Source organism: Elaeis guineensis, chromosome 7 (assembly GCF_000442705.2).
Source record: "Elaeis guineensis isolate ETL-2024a chromosome 7, EG11, whole genome shotgun sequence".
NCBI classification, from domain to species: domain Eukaryota; kingdom Viridiplantae; phylum Streptophyta; class Magnoliopsida; order Arecales; family Arecaceae; genus Elaeis; species Elaeis guineensis.
Window position 1 is genome coordinate 101648236 of NC_025999.2, and position 18027 is coordinate 101666262.

Here is an 18027-nt window from a genome sequence, read left to right on the forward strand (position 1 = left end):
CGCTATAATTAGGTTTGGCCTTCGGATGCCTGACATGTGATTGGAATGAAAAAAATGTGCAGCCTTCTCGGAATGGTTGAATGGCTTAATCTGAAAAAAAAAAAAAAAAGATAGAATATGTGCAGACTTCCACGCATATCTCACCATCTGTGCAGAAAAAGCCATTCCCACTACGAAAAGCTCTCTCCCTATAAAAACACGACAACCCCTCCCACCAACTCCATACCATTCTCAAGTCTCTCGCAAATAAAGATCTCTTACCTTCGTTTCAGACACTATTGCAATTATTTTTCCAGAAATATCTCCACTTCACTTGTTTCCAACCTCTTCCTCATATGGTCTTCTGCGATTTCTAATATATACTACCAGTAAGACATGGCCATGAGGTCTCTTGTCCTCCTTTGCATCACCTTGGTTCTAGTGCCAGTTTCCCTAGCCTCAAGGAAGTGGCATTTCAAATGGGAAGTGGGCTACGTCTACTGGTCGCCGGACTGCAGAGAAAACATCATGATCGGAATAAATGGTCGTTTTCCAGGTCCTACCATCCGCGCCAAGGCCGGAGACACCATCAAAGTAGAGCTAAAGAACGGTCTCCCCACCGAGGGAGTGGTTATCCACTGGCACGGCATCAGACAGGTAAACACGATTCTCGCATGCACCAACGCATATACTCACACACCGTGTACCTCTCTCTCTCTCTCTCGTCTCTGTCTTTTTTTGTTTTTTTTCTTCCTCTTCCAGACGCTTGCAATGTGGGGTGATCATGCAACGGACATGAAGCCAGCAGTCTCTCTAGTGTTACATGGGGTTGTATATATTTGTCCGCATTTCTGTATCTAATGGTTAATGTTTTTGATTTCGGTGCGTCGCAGTTCGGAACACCGTGGGCTGATGGGACCGCATCAATATCGCAGTGCGCAATCAATCCTGAGGAAACCTTTATCTATGAATTCAAAGTTGAGAAGGTGATATATATATATATATATATATATATATGATGTGGGGCATATATATTAACTAATTTTTCAAAAGAAATGGTAATTTGTGATACTTTGCTAGGGTGTTCATCTGTTGTTAATCCTTCTTCTTTTTGTTGTTGTCGGAATAGCCGGGCACATACTTCTATCATGGGCACTATGGAATGCAGAGGGCAGCAGGGCTGTATGGGTCTCTGATAGTGGACGTGGCAGATGGCCAAAAGGAGCCCTTCGACTACGACGGCGAGCTCAATCTGCTGCTGAGCGATTGGTATCACCAAAACGTACAAGCGCAGATGCTCGGCCTCTCTTCCAAACCCTTTCGCTGGATTGGAGAACCACAGGCAAGAATTCCACCCGCCTATACCTCAAAAATAGTCCAAACTTTTTGAGTGGTGTCCATCTATGTGGAAATCAGCGTCAGGGCACTTCCTTCCGACTTGATCGTGTCTAAAATGGCTTGGCTTGTCATCTATTTAAATTAAATTCCATCGCTCACTGATCAACCCTAGTGGTTGGCACTTTACCTTTTTTTCCACATGTGGCTTGAATAGGCTTTCTTTAGTCGAATGTAGTTTATGTCCACCACGATCCATAATGGGTTCAAGCTATCAGTGCATCTTCATCAGAATGCTAACCAATGCAGTTGGCCACGATTTAATGGCTGCTGCAAATGATCCAGCTCCGAAACCAACTCCTCCATGATATGTATGATATACCATAGCGCGCATATGCTGCATCATGTGCTAGCGGTCCAACATGACAAACGGCTAGCAAATAATACACACTGTATGTATGTATGGCTTGTGCTTATGTGCATGTTGTTTGCTAGCCAGCACAATGCACGGCATATTATGATGTGTTGTAGAGGATCCATGCTCTTTGGCTTCGGCCAAATGTTCTTATGTCGTGGCCCCATACATACACCCACGCAAAGAAAAACTCATCTTGGTATTTTCCTAGTCTTATCACATTAGGTATTCCATATGGACTATAGCTTGCCATGTCCTCTAATACCTCGTGCTTTATCTTGAACGCTACCTTTTCCTTAACCAAGCAACCAATTGCACATTTATATAGGTTCCACGGCAGTCCGCTGTAAGTCCTTAAAAATTGGCAATGGGGCTAACGACACCCTGGTAAGTGCCAAGCACAAACCATGTGGACGGTGGAGCAGCATCTAACCACTCCCATGACTTATGCTCATCTACAGTGATGTGAAACCGGCCGAGAGAAAAGCAACCGCAAAGCAATCAAACAAATCGTCAAATGGGCCGCCTTCCGAGCATGTCGTCCCACCTGTTCTGAATTATTTGTGGAAAGTACGGAGCTGACAGTTCAAAAGCTCCCGATGGGCATATTCTTATCGTGGGAAAATTCAAAAAAAAAAGCTGAAGACCACTTGAGAGGGTGATAACGCGGCCAATATGATCAAATGAAATTATGGTGTCCCTTGGATCATGATCTTGTGGCCTTTTATCTATTTAACGTTCTATCTACTTCTGATGGGTGCAGAGTCTATTGATCAATGGGAGAGGGCAGTACAACTGTTCACTGGCGGCACATGTTATCCCTGGGTCCAGCACGTGCAGGAGTAAACGAGGGGAGTGTGAACCGGTGGTGCTCCGAGTCCTTCCGAACAAGACTTACCGGCTGCGGATCGCAAGCACCACGTCGCTGTCATCCCTCAATCTGGCAATCGGGGTGAGTGATTGATTACCATTTACCAACCACCATGCCATACCGTCACTACATGTGGTATGATTACCATAAATGATAAATCCTAAAGGTCGAGCCCAGCACCGCAGCACGGCGTCGGCAGCACCAGGTATGATTACCGTAGGACTGAAATGGCAGCTCGGCTTTGCGAATTTTGCCCACGCTCATGAGATCGTTGTTTTGTGAATAAATATTATAAAAAATTAATTAATTTTTTATTAATAATTTATTTATATTTTTATATTTTTTAAAATAGATAAATTAATTTATCATGAACAATATTTATTCATAAAATGAAAGAAAGTTACACCTATCCAAAGGATAGTTAAATCATTTTTCATCGGTCAATGAAGTAGGTATTTAATGCTGTACCTAAAATATCTATCTTTATTTTCAATATCTCCATCATTCAATGCTTAATAACTTAGTCAAATCTAAAAAGTATAAAAAATATTATGAAAAATATAGATAAATTTTATTAATTTATCCAAAAAAATAGTAAGGTAAAAGAACATAAGTAACAAATTTTGAAGACATTTTTCTATGTGTAAAAGAATATAGATAAATTATTTTTTTAATAAATATTATCTGAAAATATGTATTTAAAAAAATTTAAATTTTTAAATAAATTTTTTATCTACAAAAAAAATTGGATCTTATGAAATGTGGACATGGGCTGCGAGCGTTTTTGCCTGCTCTATAAAACTTGAGAATGGCCTGCGGTCAGTTTTACCCAAATAATTATTGCCCAATAGTCGATGTCTTATGGGCTTTATATGCTTTTGGTTTTAAAGAAAATACATAGATTATACCAATATATATATATATATAGATGATATTTTTGACAAGAAATTGAACAGAGTCGATTATGTTTTACAGCATCACAAGATGATCGTGGTCGAAGCAGATGGAAACTATGTGGAACCATTCACTGTGGATGATATGGACATCTACTCAGGTGAAAGCTACTCTATCCTCATCACCACCGATCAGGTCCCATCGTCGAACTATTGGCTCTCCGTTGGTGTGAGAGGAAGGCTTCCCCAAACACAACCTGCTCTTGCTATCTTAAATTACCACCCCAATTCCCCATCGAAGTTACCAGCATCCGAACCTCCCGTTGCTCCCACATGGAATGACTATGCCCACAGCAAATCTTTCTCCTACAAAATCCATGCTCGACGAGGCACGCCCAAGCCTCCAACGAATCCTGTCCGACAGATCGCTCTACTCAATACCCAGAACAAGATCGATGGCTTCATCAAATGGTCCATCAACAACATCTCTTTGGTCCTTCCATCCACTCCCTATCTTGGTTCCATGAGGTACCGCTTGAGGAATGCTTTTGATGACAGAAAACCACCTGAGAATTTTGCCAGGGACTATGATATAATGAAACCTCCAATAAACCCCAGCGCAATGCAAGGTAGTAATGCGTACAAGCTTGAGTTCAACAGCACGGTTGATGTGATTCTTCAAAATGCAAATGCACTCTCCGGTAATGTGAGCGAAATACACCCATGGCATTTGCATGGTCATGACTTTTGGGTGCTGGGATATGGAGATGGGAGGTTCAGCAAGAAGGATGTCACAAAATTTAATCTAAAGAATCCACCATTGAGGAACACGGTAGTGATCTTTCCCTATGGATGGACAGCAATAAGGTTTGTGGCAGACAATCCTGGAGTCTGGGCATTTCATTGCCACATAGAGCCCCATTTACATATGGGCATGGGTGTAGTTTTTGCTGAAGGTGTTAAATTGATCGAGAAGATACCAAAAGAAGCACTGGCTTGTGGAATGACCGGGAAGACGTTAATGAACAACCACCTTCCATAAGGAAGCAGCATTTCGTACGGTTTACTCATCCATTGTCAGTTCCACAGTGAGGCAGATATGTTCATGTATTTATGCTGAGATAAAGAACTATTTATGGTTTGACAAGGAACTCAGCAGTTTTTGCTCAGGATGGTAAATTAAATTACATTGTACTCTAATTTCCATTTGCAAAACTTATCAGGAGAAAAAGCAGTTGGAGCTCAATCTTTGTTATAATTTCCATTGCACAACTTAACAAATCACAATAGATGGCAATGCAGGAAACTACTTGAATTTCTAAATTGCTTGAATATATATTTCTTTTCCACATGATAAAAGACAAATCTAATACATTTATACACAAATGACTATGATCAGTATATAGACAATCCATAATAAAGAAGACATTGTAAATTTAATGAAGGCATCAATATGCACCAAACCTGTGCTGCCTGTCCTGACTTGATTTTTTTTTCTCAACATATAGATAGACTACAGAACAATGAACCAGTGGAGGTGTATCATTCACTGAGCTCCAATCTAAGTTAAATGCCTTTTGGTTTATTATATCTGCTCTTAGAAGGTATCCAACTCAGTGATGGCAAACCTTGAAAGATATTGGTCCTCAGCAGACATGCATGCATCTGACTTGAAAACTTATCATGAGACTGGAAGGACCATATACATGAAGATCAAACTTCTTGTCAAACTGGTACGTTGCTGTGTTAAAATCAACAGCTAGATAGATGGTTATAGTGTAAAAGGACAGTACTGTCTTTATTCTACTATTCTGAACCTTTTGGCAAAGTCATCAACAACATCATCAAATGCCTCACATCCCTCAAACACTTCTGAACCTTGTTGTCTCCACTTCACCAACCTCCTGTAAAGATCCAACATGTTGTCTCTTACTCCAATTGCACCATTATAGAATTTATGGCATTCACATTCATACAATAATTTTACACACTTGAGCAAATACCTACTGGCCTTGACTTTCACCTGGTGAAGAAATTCAACCCTAGTATCTTCACAGTCAAACAACATCACTGACATATCTTCAATTAAATCTAGTAAATTAAATATGAGACAAGCTCCATTCAAAGCCCAGTTCCTCACATCACCTGCAGACCAGGGAATGAACTCATCATGACCAACACAGCCTTTGGCTTTCCTCTGCATCTCTTTCACCTGTTCGATTTCACCAGAGGCAGCATAGTGAAGCAGCAATTCACACTCCTTTTCATTTATATAACTAGGATTAGTAATAAATATGCCCAGTGGAATTTTTGCACACAGTAAATTAGGATACATTCTAGTATCTTGTTTTGATTTTGCTTCAGTTGGCATGTGGCAGCTGGTTGTTCTAGTGCAATAGTTAACACAACAGCAATCAAACTTTTGCAGCCATACTCTGATAGTGGAGGCCCTGTCTTCTTGAGCAGTCACATGCAGCTTGTCACAATCATTGGGCTTGGGTATTCTGAGCTTCTTAGTACAATTAAGTTTACTTTTGTAATGGATATCTGAGCAGGATTGTTGTTCATAGCTACAAGTTTCTTTATTTTTAATGGTCCAAGACCTTGACAATTCATATATCTGGTCAAATAGCATGCTGCGCTGGGCTTCTTCAATCGGGCACAAAATCCATGAAAGGTATAGCGTAGCAGCCTGATGTAGTTCCTCATTGTTTACTGTCTCAGTTTTTACTTCACTACATATAACCCTAGATATATAATCTTGGGAATCATTTCCATGGAAGATTAAGGCAGTTGCGAAATAGAACCAGGCAGGGAAGTCCATCAACATTGTCCTGCAGCAGGACAATTAAAATGGCTCAGGTAGTCGGTTTGCTTAAAAACCAAAGACAAATAGCATTCAGATTTCAAATGAATGATAGACTATGCATACCAGGCAGAATCAATATCTACAAAATCCGCTAATGCTTCATGCCCAAAAATCCAATGTGAAGGACTAGAAGCAGTTGCATCTGAATGTTTGGCTGAAGAAACAAGTCTGGTTTTAATATAATGAACTAGATCCAGAAAGCTATTGCATGAAATGTGTCCGCTTATTATTTGCAGAAGTTCATGATGTCTGCTTGGAAAATAGGCATCGGAAGATGGATATTTCATTCCCATTTCCACTGATATGCCCCACCACATTGGCCTTGAAAGAATGTCTAATAGTGATGAGACTATACCAATTTGAAGATCTAATACAGAAGGCAAGCCTCTGCTCAAAAAAAAAAAAGAAAAAAGAAAAACCCACCAATTAAGCATGAAAACTATATAATAATGGTAAGAAACCTACAGGAAAGAATGAAACTGTCTTCATCTTACTGCATGTAATTGGGTTGTACAATCAAAAACTGTCATCAAGTCACTTAAGGCCATTCCCAATGATCAATTCAAATAAATCAGGATTTATTTATTTATTACATCAGAAACAAACAAGAGTGAGCTAGCAAAAATCAGGTCCTATTAAATACCTTTTTTTAAGTTCAACTTTGTTAATAAACCATCCATATTATGTGCTTTCAACAGAGATGATGAAAAAGCAGATCTTTATTATATTCAGCAACTTCACTTACATACCCTAAAACCTTTCGATAATAACTGGTAGCATCCAAAAAATCTATGCAGGATGATGCAGCACTTCATACAATCACATAGCATGTGATAAGGTCAATAGGTCAGATAGGTCAATCGCATGTCATTCTGCTCAAGCTTACTTCTAGTTATGCTAGAGTTTTTTAAGAAAGAAAGTCCAGTCTATAAAATCTAGTACCTAACACATACAGAAAAGAACATCATAAAGACTGAATACTTTCAACGTCTAATGAATGAAAACGGGCATGACATTTGGTCTAAATGAATAGTCCTGCAAACAAATAAACCATATTAAAAGAAAATGATTGCTCTTTTTACTTTTTGTTATCTCCAATTCATCAGATTATAAAAACAAATCAAGAAACATATATCAGACTTAAAATTCAGCAGGATCATGATATGTAGATGGCCTTGACTCGAGGTTTCGTAGGATCCTTTTTTTTTTTTTTTTGATTGGTCAGTAGTGTCTGGTAAACACAATAATTTGGTATTTAGTGTTGCAATAAACTAAAATATATCCAAAAATGTACAGTTGTATCCATATATAATACTTTTTGGAGTTAAATTCTAACACATATACCCACTCTTTGACACTAATGCACCTTCTAAGTGATATAACCATACATAAAGTCAGGAATCCAAAAGAAGATAGCTAACATAACTTGCAATGTACGTAATGCCCTATTCAGTTTAAATACATAAAATGATATTATATGCACTATTTCTCTCTCCATTGTTGCAGGGTAACTTCTAAACTATTGCAAGTTTGCAGAAAAACACAAAAAAGAAGAAAAACAACAAGTTATTTAATGCCAAAAAACAAAACAAAATAAATGCAGAAAAACAAACAACTAAACAATCATACATGTAACATGCTAGTTTCAGGACTTAAACCATTCTGAGTAAGTGGAACAGATCTTTGTAATAGTCACTGTTGAAAATGTCTATAACTGGAAAAGGAATAAATTGATTTGCAGTTATAAAGTACAATAAAACATAGGAGCATGCAAATGGGTCCAAAAGTAATTCCATAACTTGAAAGATGAACATTTAAGGTTCAGAAAAGACAAGCAGCAATTAGCAGATTCCGAAGGATTTTTTTTTTTTGACACTATAATATAAATGAACAAGCTAACGTATATGCAGTTTGATGTACAAAAGTAAAAACAGGTGAGAGTTCAGAAAGGTTCATCAGGCTGAAGCCTAAGAAGGAAAGATTCTTGTAGAGCTCATAGATGCAGGCATGCATACAAGGTGCAGCTATAAGCAGTAATTAAGCATATGAGAACAAAAACAAAACACTAAAATAAGAAATCTCATAGTCTGTTGATTTCTTAACGTAAGAAACAGGGAAAAAAGAGAACGAGATGATCTTGATATAAAATACAATATCATATCCCTTCCTGCATTCATGCAATAAATGTGAACACCAGTATTGTGAGAAAAATGGAACTTACGTCAAAAGAAACCAGCTATGCAACAGTGCCCTTGTCTCTATAAACATAGTTGGAGAAGTTACCAAGCATATAATTACCGTATGCCATGCCATCCTACAGTGCAGTTCTGTCCTCAAGCAAAGAAATGGTCTTTGAATAGCTTCATGCAAAATTTCTGAAATGTCATGCTTTAGAACCAGTGGATCAAGATACCACAGACGTAATCTACCAGAAAGAATGAAGGAAAAACATTTAAGCAACTGCAGGACGATTTTTTAAGCCACAACAGCATTGATTAAAACTATAAATTCAGATCTCTTTATAGAAATAAATATTATAATTGCACAGACCGTAAGACCATAAGATAGCAGAACGTGAGGAGGCAACACATCGCCAAAAAATTCCAATCAGCAAGGCAGTCTGACAATCAGTCATGACTCTGCTACATGATTTTTACAATGGGATTTACGGGGTATTTCTACAACAGTCATGCCTTTTTTAAAAAAAAATCAAGATATGTATAGCCATCAAAAACAGGATATAAACAAAAGTTACATCACCACTTAATGACATCATGAAGAGGGAAAAAAACAGAGTAAATTTTTTTAGATAGAAAATGGGGGGAACCCCATCACTTAATTTCATGAGAGATGGAACACAGCAAACTGGTAGGAGAGAAGACTTTCAAGAATTTTTAATTTATATCTCTGTGATCTTAAGAAAGTAGCTGAAAAATGATCTTTTACTTAATTTCTGCAATAGAGAAGGAACAGAAGACACATCATAAATTACAAACATCTTCAACTGGATCAGCCGTGCACAATATATTAAATGAAAGGATACAAACAGAGAAGGGGCTCTACACTTCGATCTAACAAGGTTAAAACAATAGCCAGTCCTCTCTCTCTCTGTGTATGTTGTACATGTATGTACTAAATAGCAAGAGACAAATACAAATGTCTAGCAAAACTTAGTTGTGTAAAGTCACATAAGACAAGACATATAGGTCAATAATCTCAAGGTGCTCAAATGAACAAACCATTCATTGCTTGATTAGTGCATAGCCAAACATGCATATGTTCAGCACCAGTGTACCTCATTGAAATTTCATGCCTACTGGAAGGGCTTTCTTCAGACAAAAAGCACATCAGCTTTGAAATTGCAGCTCTCCTATCACGAGATGTTCCTTCAATTTCTTCATAAACTACTGGTGATAAAGGGAGAAGGCTTTGATAACAAGATGATGATACAACTGCTTTCAGAATAGCAAATAATAGAGTTTGGGAATGCCCTGTGTTTGTTCGAAACAAAGATTTCTCTCAGACAAAAATCCAAATATTGTGATGTCACAGAACAAACAAAATGTCAATTTGATTTTAAAAGAAACTTCAAAATTTTAATTAGTGCACACTCTTAGGAACCCCAAACTTTTAAACTACAGAAGTTTAATTAGAAGGCAAAATATCACCAACTCATAAATAAGAATAAGGAAGGAATGAAAGGGCAAACTAAGCCTTCTAAATTAAGAACATTCTACTAAATTATAAGACCAACCATTTAATAGTTAAAAACCAATGAGATGGGGCGAGGGGTAAAACAAGCAAAAGATTAAAAACAGGCCACATATAATTATTAAAGCCATGTAAAATAAAATACCTTCTAGCTGACAACCCAATTTTCATGGTGTTATAATGAGTGTAGCATCACAACAATCATGAAGAATCATGTAAGAAAAACAAATGCCGAGATGAGAAGCAAGATATGTTAATGATCAGAGGGTATAAAGTGTATGCTATACGTGGTTTTGATCAACGCTGCAGGAGCATCTAGGGAAGTAGAGGTATGGTGAGCGAAAAATGTTATTTTTTGCAAGTTTCGGCAGACCAAACTTCGTCTTACATTAGAAGTTTGTGTGGCTGAAGTGATACAATATTTCCATTGGGTATTTTTGATACGAGAGGAAGAAGATGAGCAATACGGTGTGGAGCGGGAATAAGTAAAACGATGCACAGTGATGTAAGTGATATGGTGTGTTGTGATGTAAGTGATATGGTGTATTGTGAAGAGAGTCGGGCTGAAGAAGTGAAGAAGAGGAATTGGCGCCAGGAAGCAGTTGGGTAGTTAGGGAAGAGTGAGCTGGGCTGAGTTGAGTTGTTGGGAATTAGTTAGATCTGTTGTAACAGGTTAGAGACGGTTATAAAAGAGAATTGTATCTGTATCTTGAGGTGAAAAAAATGAATATTGATGAATTGTTTCTCTCCTATGTTCTCTGTATTCTTCTAAAGTTTCTTCCCTTTCTTGTTCTAAATCTCTCAGTTTGCATTAACTGGTATCAGAGCTGGTGATTCTCGACCATGGCGGAGGGGACGCGAGCTCAAGAGTGGAGGCGTGAAGTGGTAACGATGATCAATGAATCTGAGCAAAGGCAGGAGGCAATATTGAAGGCTAACATGGAGGAACTCAAAACACTGTTGGGTGCTTTGAACCTGCAGAATCAGGAGATGGCGAGGAATTCAACTGAAGCGGTACATAATCAAAATCCATGGGGTCAATCCACCAAATTGGAATTTTCAAGGTTCAATGGGAAAGGGGTGGACAGTTGGTTGATTAGGGCAGAGTATTTTTTTGAAGTTGCTGGAATTACAGATGCAAATAGAGTCAAGGTTGCTGCATTGCATCTGGAAGGAAGGGCTATACAATGGCATCAGTCATATGTGAAGACTAAAGGGCTGGAAGCATATCAAGATTGGCAGGGTTATGTGACTATGTGAGGGCTTTGAAGGCGTGGTTTGGTGCTCAAGCCTATGATGATCCCTTAGCAGAATTAAGAAATCTGAGGCAAGAAGGATCATTGCAAGAGTATTTAGAAGCTTTTGATGAGATTTACCCAAAGGAAGAGATCTGTGAGGATCAGGCACTCAGTTTCTTCTTATCTGGGTTAGTGGATGAACTCCAGATGCCTGTGAGGATGTTCAAGCCACAGACTTTGGCAGATGCCTATTCACTTGCAAGATTGCAGGAGATTACAGTAGCTGCTCTTCAAAACAAACCCAAGATTCAGTTGAGAATATGGCAGTCTATCCAAGGTAATACGAATGCTACTAAGACCCAGGGCAATTCTTCTAATTCTTTGCCTAAGAATAACATTCCTAAGGAGCAAGTAGGGCTATTACCTACTCCTGCAGTACCAAAACTGCCTGCCCCACCAGCAAGAAAACTTGGGTATCTAACTAATAAAAATTAGATGAGAAAAAGGCTAAAGGATTGTGCTTTTAGTGTGATGAGAAATTTACACCAGCACATAAATGTAAGAAGAAACAAGTTTTTGTGATGGAACTGAAGGTGGAAACTAGAGAAGATATGGATGAGGTGATAGAAGGGAGCTGCAAGAAGAGAAGAGGGAAGAAGTGCAACTCTCATTGAATGCTATCTGTGGTACAAGAGGTACACAGACTATGAGAGTGAGTGGGATTTGTGGTAAAAAAGTTATTAAGGTTCTCATTGATATCGGAAGTAGCCATAATTTCGAGAAGATAGCCAAGAAGTTACATTGTCCTTTACAGGAAGTAGCTAGAGTTTTAGTGGAGGTAGCTAATGGGCAGGAATTATAGTGCACAGCCATGTGTAAGGAATTTAAATGGGAAATGCAGGGTCATCATTTTGTAGCTGAGGTTTTTGTTTTGCCCTTGGATAACTATGATGTGATTTTAGGAGCTCAATGGCTCGCTACATTCGATGAGATAAAATGGAATTTCAAAACTTTGAGAATGAAATTCCAGTGGCAGAATAAAACTTGTGTGTTGACTGGGGATGAGGATTTCAATTGGGAAGAGCTAAAACAGAAGAAGATGAGTAGGTTACTATCTAGGAAACCTCACTTGGCTGCAATGCAATTGCTGTTGCCAATTGGTACCGATCAATTTATTCAGAGTATGGAGTGTACTGCCATCATACAATAGCCAGAAAAAGACTGGCCTGAATTAAAAGCATTGCTGGAGGAATATGCTGATCTCTTTAGGGAACCAGAAGGACTACCTCCTAGTAGATCTCATGATCATAAAATTCAGTTGATTGAAGGGTCTCAACCAGTGAATGTTAGGCCATACAGATATGCTGCACATCAGAAGGATGCCATAGAGAAGATGATCCAGGAAATGATTGCTGCACAGGTGATACAACCAAGTCAAAGTCCTTACTCCAGTCCAGTCATTCTGGTGAAGAAAAAGGAAAATACATGGAGAATGTGTGTGGATTATCGTGCCCTCAACAAGCTCACTATCAAGGATAAGTTTCTTATCCCTGTAATTGAGGAGCTTTTGGATGAATTAGGCAATGCTGTTGTGTTCTCTAAAATTGACCTAAGGTCTGGATACTGGCAAATTCGAATGCATAGTGCAGATGTCCCTAAAACAGCATTTAAAACTCATGAGAGGCACTATGAATTTTTGGTTATGCCCTTTGGGTTGACCAATGCCCCATCCACTTTTCAAAGCCTCATGAATTCAATTTTCAGGTCTTACTTAAGAAAGTTTATTTTAGTATTTTTTGATGATATCCTAATCTACAGTCCTTCATTGGAGCTTCATTTACAACATCTAAGACAAATTTTCCAGGTGCTTAGAGATCATCAGCTAGTGGCTAAAAGATCCAAGTGTTTCTTTGGATGTGATCATGTAGAGTATCTTGGTCATATAATATCTTCTGAAGGTGTAAGCACTGATCCTCGGAAGATTGATGCAGTCAAAAATTGGCCTGTTCCAACTAATATCAAGCAGTTTAGAGGGTTTCTTGGCCTCACTAGTTATTACAGAAGATTTGTCCAGAATTATGGAAAAATTGCTAGACCCTTGACTGAACTATTAAAGAAAGATAATTTTGGGTGGAGTGAGGAAGCTCAGATTGCTTTTGATACTTTAAAGGAGGCCATGATAACTGCACCTGTACTTGCATTACCTGACTTATCTAAGAAGTTTATAATTGAGACAGATGCTTCTGGATGTGGGATTGGAGCAGTGTTAATGCAAAGTGGCCATCCAATTGCATATATCAGCAAGGCATTGTCTTCTCTGAAGCAAGCTATGTCCATTTATGAAAAAGAGATGTTAGCCATCCTATTAGCACTTAAGAAGTGGGAGCATTATCTACAGTACCAGTATTTTGTAATCAAGACAGACCACCAAAGTCGTATCTACTGGAACAGAGACTTAATACTTTACAGCAGCAGGCTTGATTAGCAAGATTGATGCAATTTGACTATGAAATTTGTTATAGGAGGGGTAAAGAAAATTGGGCAGCTGATGGACTTTCTAGAATAGCTAGAGTAGAGTGTTATCCTGTTACAGTTTCTCTATTGCCATCCTCACTGTTTGCTCAAATTCAAGATTCTTGGGCAACTGATCCAGTATTGCAGGCCATTATTACTGCCAAGAAAGCTAATGATGAGTCCCATTCCTTGTATACTTGGCATAATAACTAATTAAGGAGGAAGGATAAATTAGTAGTGGGGCAGAATATATCTTTAAGATAAGAATTATTAAAGTTGTTTCATGAAAGTTCGGTTGGTGGCCATTCAGAAGCTACTGTTACAGCAAAAAGAATTTCTGCTGTGGTCTATTGGTCTGGTTTATGGAGAGATGTTAGGAAATTTGTGAGACAATGCTTGGTTTGTCAACAACATAAATATGACAAATGCTGCTTCTCCAAGCTTATTACAGCCTCTACCAATACCTGCTGGTGCCTTCCAAGATCTCACCATGGACTTTATTGAAGGTCTTCCTAATTGTCAAGATAAATCGTTGATCTTTGTGGGAGTAGATCGTTTCACAAAGTATTCCCATTTTGCTGCTCTTTCTAATCCCTATACCATTAAGTCGGTAGCTTAGATCTTTATGGACTCAATCTTTAAGCTACATGGGATGCCTCATACCATAACAAGTGATAGAGATCTAGTGTTTGTTAGTCATTTCTGAAAGAAATTTTTCTCATTACAAGGGGTCTCTATTAATCTATCCACTACCTGCCATCCTCAGACTGATGGCCAAACAGAAGTGGTCAACAGGTGTGTGAAAAATTACTAAAGATGTATGGTAGGGCAGTTGCAACATCAATGGGTTAAATGGCTTCCTATGGCAGAGTACTGGTACAATACTTCGTTTCACTTGTCCATTAAAACAACTCTATTTGAGGCTTTATATGGATACCCTCCACCAATCCATTTGCCTTATTTTCCTCATGATTCTTGGATAGCTACAGTTGACAAAACCTTGCAAGATAAAGAGCAAGTTATCCAAGTTCCACAAAGTAACTTGCAAAAAGCCCAGCAACGTATGAAGACTTTAGCTGATAAAAAGAGGAGCGAAAGTTCTTTCAATATTGGAGATTGGGTTTGGTTAAAGTTGCAGGCATACCAGCAGTTGACTGCTCATTCTGGAAAGCCAAAATTACAGCCTCGTTATTATGGCCCATTTCGTGTGATGGAGCATGTAGGTCTTGTGGCCTATCATTTGGATTTACCAGTAGATGTTCTTATTCACAATGTCTTTCATGTCTCCTTATTACATCCTGCTTATAATGCTGATCCTCCTCAGCCAATTCTGCCACATTTAGTGCCACCTCCAAGCCATTTTGGATAGAAAAATGGTGTGTCGCAGGAATCAAGCTGTTGCACAGTGGTTAATTCATTGGCATGGGTTCTCTCCTGCGGATGCAACGTGGGAGTAGGCTGAAGAGATCAAAATGCGCTTTCCAGATTTTCTTGAGGACAAGGAACCTCTCAATAGGGGGGGTATTGATACGAGAGGAAGAAGATGAGCAATACGGTGTGGAGTGGGAATAAGTAAAACAATGCGCAGTGATGTAAGTGATATGGTGTGTTGTGATGTAAGTGATATGGTGTGTTGTGAAGAGAGTCGGGCTAAAGAAGTGAAGAAGAGGAATTGGCGCCAGGAAGTAGTTGGGTAGTTAGGGAAGAGTGAGCTGGGCTGAGTTGGGTTGTTGGGAATTAGTTAGATCTGTTATAACAGATTAGAGACGGTTATAAAAGAGAATTGTATCTGTATCTTGAGATGAAAAAAATGAATATTGATGAGTTGTTTCTCTCCTATGTTCTCTGTATTCTTCTAAAGTTTCTTCCCTTTCTTGTTCTAAATCTCTCAGTTTGCATTAATTGTCATCCTCCTAACCACATTCTCAGTTAATTCTTAAATTAGAATAACCAGCAACAGTCCTACTGGCTAATGCAAACAGGGGAAAAAAATAAGAAGAAACAAAGAACAAAACAAAAAGAAACCCACTGAAAATAATGCAGCATCATGCAGTTCTCGAGTTCAGAAAGAAACAAAACACAGGAAGAGGAAATAAAAAAAGTCAATGAATTTATCTTCTTATATATAAAAAATGAAAAACCTAATGCAATCATAACTATCGATTTTTCTGGGGTCCAAGTCTACTCAACACCACCACTCTTAAAATACTTCTGGCAATCAAGAATCCTGAGAAGTCCACAAGAAAAGCTATAGAAGAAGTCAATGAAGATAAGCATGGAGTAATTCAAGAAACTAAACCAACTGTACCACCGTGACCCTCCAAGCTCTCAAGAACATCACCGCAGACTCGAATGAGGCGGTGGCAATCTCTGGAGGAGATCGAACTCCCAACTTTCAGAAACTCCGAGCCACCCCCATCCTTGGACCGCAAGACCTTGCAAGACATGGACGAATTGAGCACCGATACAATGGTGCGAACCAGGCATTCGATCCGCGCGCTGCACACCTGGAAGTAAAATGGTTCAAGAAAACAACCGAAAAAGGAGAAGAAAAGGAGGAGGAATACCTCGGGAGTTTTAAAGCACATCAGAGAAAGCGCCGGGTCCAAAACCCTAACCCCAGGCGTCATCCGATCGCCAAAGTTGAGGGACGTGGCGAGGGAGGAGAGAACGTCGTCGTCGCCGTTAATGGTGGTAGAGACATTGGATCGGCGGAGATTGGAAGCTAATTTAGTCAATAAGAGGATTGTGTCGGTCAAACTGCTCATAGCGGAGAGGGAAGGCGGGAGAAACGGTAAGAACCGGACCGGACCCAGCGTGCTCGCATGTCCTCCCTTATTTATACGTCCTCAAGAAGAAAGTTACCGGAGCTGCGCAAGTTGGAGGACACAATTAATGAGGGGTGAGAGTCGGGGGATTCCCGTCCACTGCAGCGTAGAAGCAGGTTAGACATCTGATTGGGTTAGGTTTTGTGGAAACTGAAGTCGGCATCTGAAATTAAACAATTTGCCGGCTTAATATTGCATACAACTTTCTTTTGCCCAATAGACATTTTAAGGACAAGGGTATTTAATTAATTATTTCAAAAAACATTATCTTACAAAATATCTATGTATTTCTTAATAAAAAAATTTTCTTCACTGAAACATGAGACTAATAAAATCAAAATATTGTGTAACAATTTAGTTTCATCATCATGTCATCATGGTGAAAGGAAAAATTGATGTACATGTAACTTTTGATTATTTGTCATTTATCTTCACTTAAAACACACAGTTACAATTGGAACCGTAAATATTTTTGATTCGAGGATTTTCCATTCAAGACTTGAGAAAAGCAAAATCTTCAAAATTTTTATCATTTTTCCATCAACAATAACAAAGGTTCCAACAGTACAGATACTCCTACGACCTCGCTCCCAAGTTATTATTTATTACAATGATAAAATAATAAGACTGTTCTTGCAGATCATCTTGGAAATTAGATAATGGCTAAACAAATAGACATTATTAGCCATCATGATAGGACATAATGGATAATGCATCATTCTATTGTTCATGAAGGACAAGCAAGGGCTGATGTAAATGTGTGATGCTATTACTTTAGCATCCACCGGTACGCACGTATAAATATATGAACTTAAATCTGTGTTGAAAAAGTGTTACTTTGCGTCCAGTAAGCGTTGATTCCGCATAGCATAACCAAGGGATGGCTAGCGACTCATGAGTCAGACATGATCTTAGGAGTATGGAGACGTTCTGGAAAGCTCCTCCACCCTGGACCTTTTTCCCACTAAAAGGAATTTCATACATGAATATTGTGCTCCAACCACGTTTAAAATTTTGAGAGTCATGTCCAACCAACTTTCAGGATTCACAGCTACGCGTTATAAAGAAAGGTAACAAACTGCAGATTAGGCAATTAGCTATGATGGTTAAATAGAAAAAATATATATATTGAGGTACCTCCCCATATATTTCACGAGCTCTTGTATGCCAACGTTATGGGATGGTCTCAACCTTCAACAAGAAATGTTTTGTTTTTATCAAAAAAAAAAAAAAAAAACAGAAAGAAAGAAAGAAAAGAAATGTTCTTCAAGGAAATGCCAGGCACCCAGTGCACATCCATGACAAGCTTATGTCCTAATTTCTTGCCTGCCTTTTGTTGGTTGCTCTTTGGGAACACCCAAGGCTAACCGTTAA

General features: G+C 38.7%; 2 protein-coding genes across 4 annotated transcripts; one reads left to right on the forward strand and one right to left on the reverse strand.

Moving 5' to 3' along the window:
• The first annotated feature begins 236 nt into the window (after nt 1-236).
• On the forward strand, nt 237-4751 carry LOC105047975 (L-ascorbate oxidase). The gene is made up of 5 exons (XM_010927140.4): nt 237-636; nt 873-965; nt 1109-1321; nt 2493-2681; nt 3576-4751. Exons 1-5 carry the CDS (start codon nt 376-378, stop codon nt 4533-4535), a joined length of 1716 nt encoding a protein of 571 aa, XP_010925442.1. The 5' UTR covers nt 237-375; the 3' UTR covers nt 4536-4751.
• Nucleotides 4752-4847: 96 nt separating this feature from the next.
• LOC105047974 (uncharacterized) lies at nt 4848-16918 on the reverse strand. Of its 3 annotated transcripts, none has more exons than XM_073260534.1 (6): nt 16393-16917; nt 16137-16332; nt 9658-9853; nt 8584-8787; nt 6426-6749; nt 4848-6327 (listed from the first exon to the last, which is right to left on the reverse strand). In XM_073260534.1, the coding sequence occupies exons 1-6, from the start codon at nt 16591-16593 to the stop codon at nt 5292-5294; spliced, it is 2157 nt and encodes a 718-aa protein (XP_073116635.1). In that variant the 5' UTR covers nt 16594-16917; the 3' UTR covers nt 4848-5291. The 3 variants fall into 3 exon arrangements, with proteins under 3 accessions (XP_073116635.1, XP_010925440.1, XP_010925441.1); XM_010927138.4 differs by having other exon boundaries at nt 16134-16332; nt 16393-16914; XM_010927139.4 differs by lacking the exon at nt 6426-6749 and having other exon boundaries at nt 16134-16332; nt 16393-16918.
• Between the last annotated feature and the right edge of the window lie 1109 nt (nt 16919-18027).

What these genes read in the sequence shown, in the direction of transcription:
- LOC105047974 (XM_010927138.4), bottom strand. Translation starts at nt 16,593, where the DNA reads ATGAGCAGTTTGACCGACACAATCCTCTTATTGACTAAATTAGCTTCC. An exon ending in GAGCTTGGAGGGTCACGGTG is followed by an intron (nt 9,854 to 16,133) that starts GTACAGTTGGTT and finishes GAACAAACACAG; the next exon opens with GGCATTCCCAAACTCTATTA. An exon ending in AGGCATGAAATTTCAATGAG is followed by an intron (nt 8,788 to 9,657) that starts GTACACTGGTGC and finishes TCTTTCTGGTAG; the next exon opens with ATTACGTCTGTGGTATCTTG.
- LOC105047975 (XM_010927140.4), top strand. Translation starts at nt 376, where the DNA reads ATGGCCATGAGGTCTCTTGTCCTCCTTTGCATCACCTTGGTTCTAGTG. An exon ending in ATGAATTCAAAGTTGAGAAG is followed by an intron (nt 966 to 1,108) that starts GTGATATATATA and finishes TTGTCGGAATAG; the next exon opens with CCGGGCACATACTTCTATCA. An exon ending in GCTGGATTGGAGAACCACAG is followed by an intron (nt 1,322 to 2,492) that starts GCAAGAATTCCA and finishes TGATGGGTGCAG; the next exon opens with AGTCTATTGATCAATGGGAG.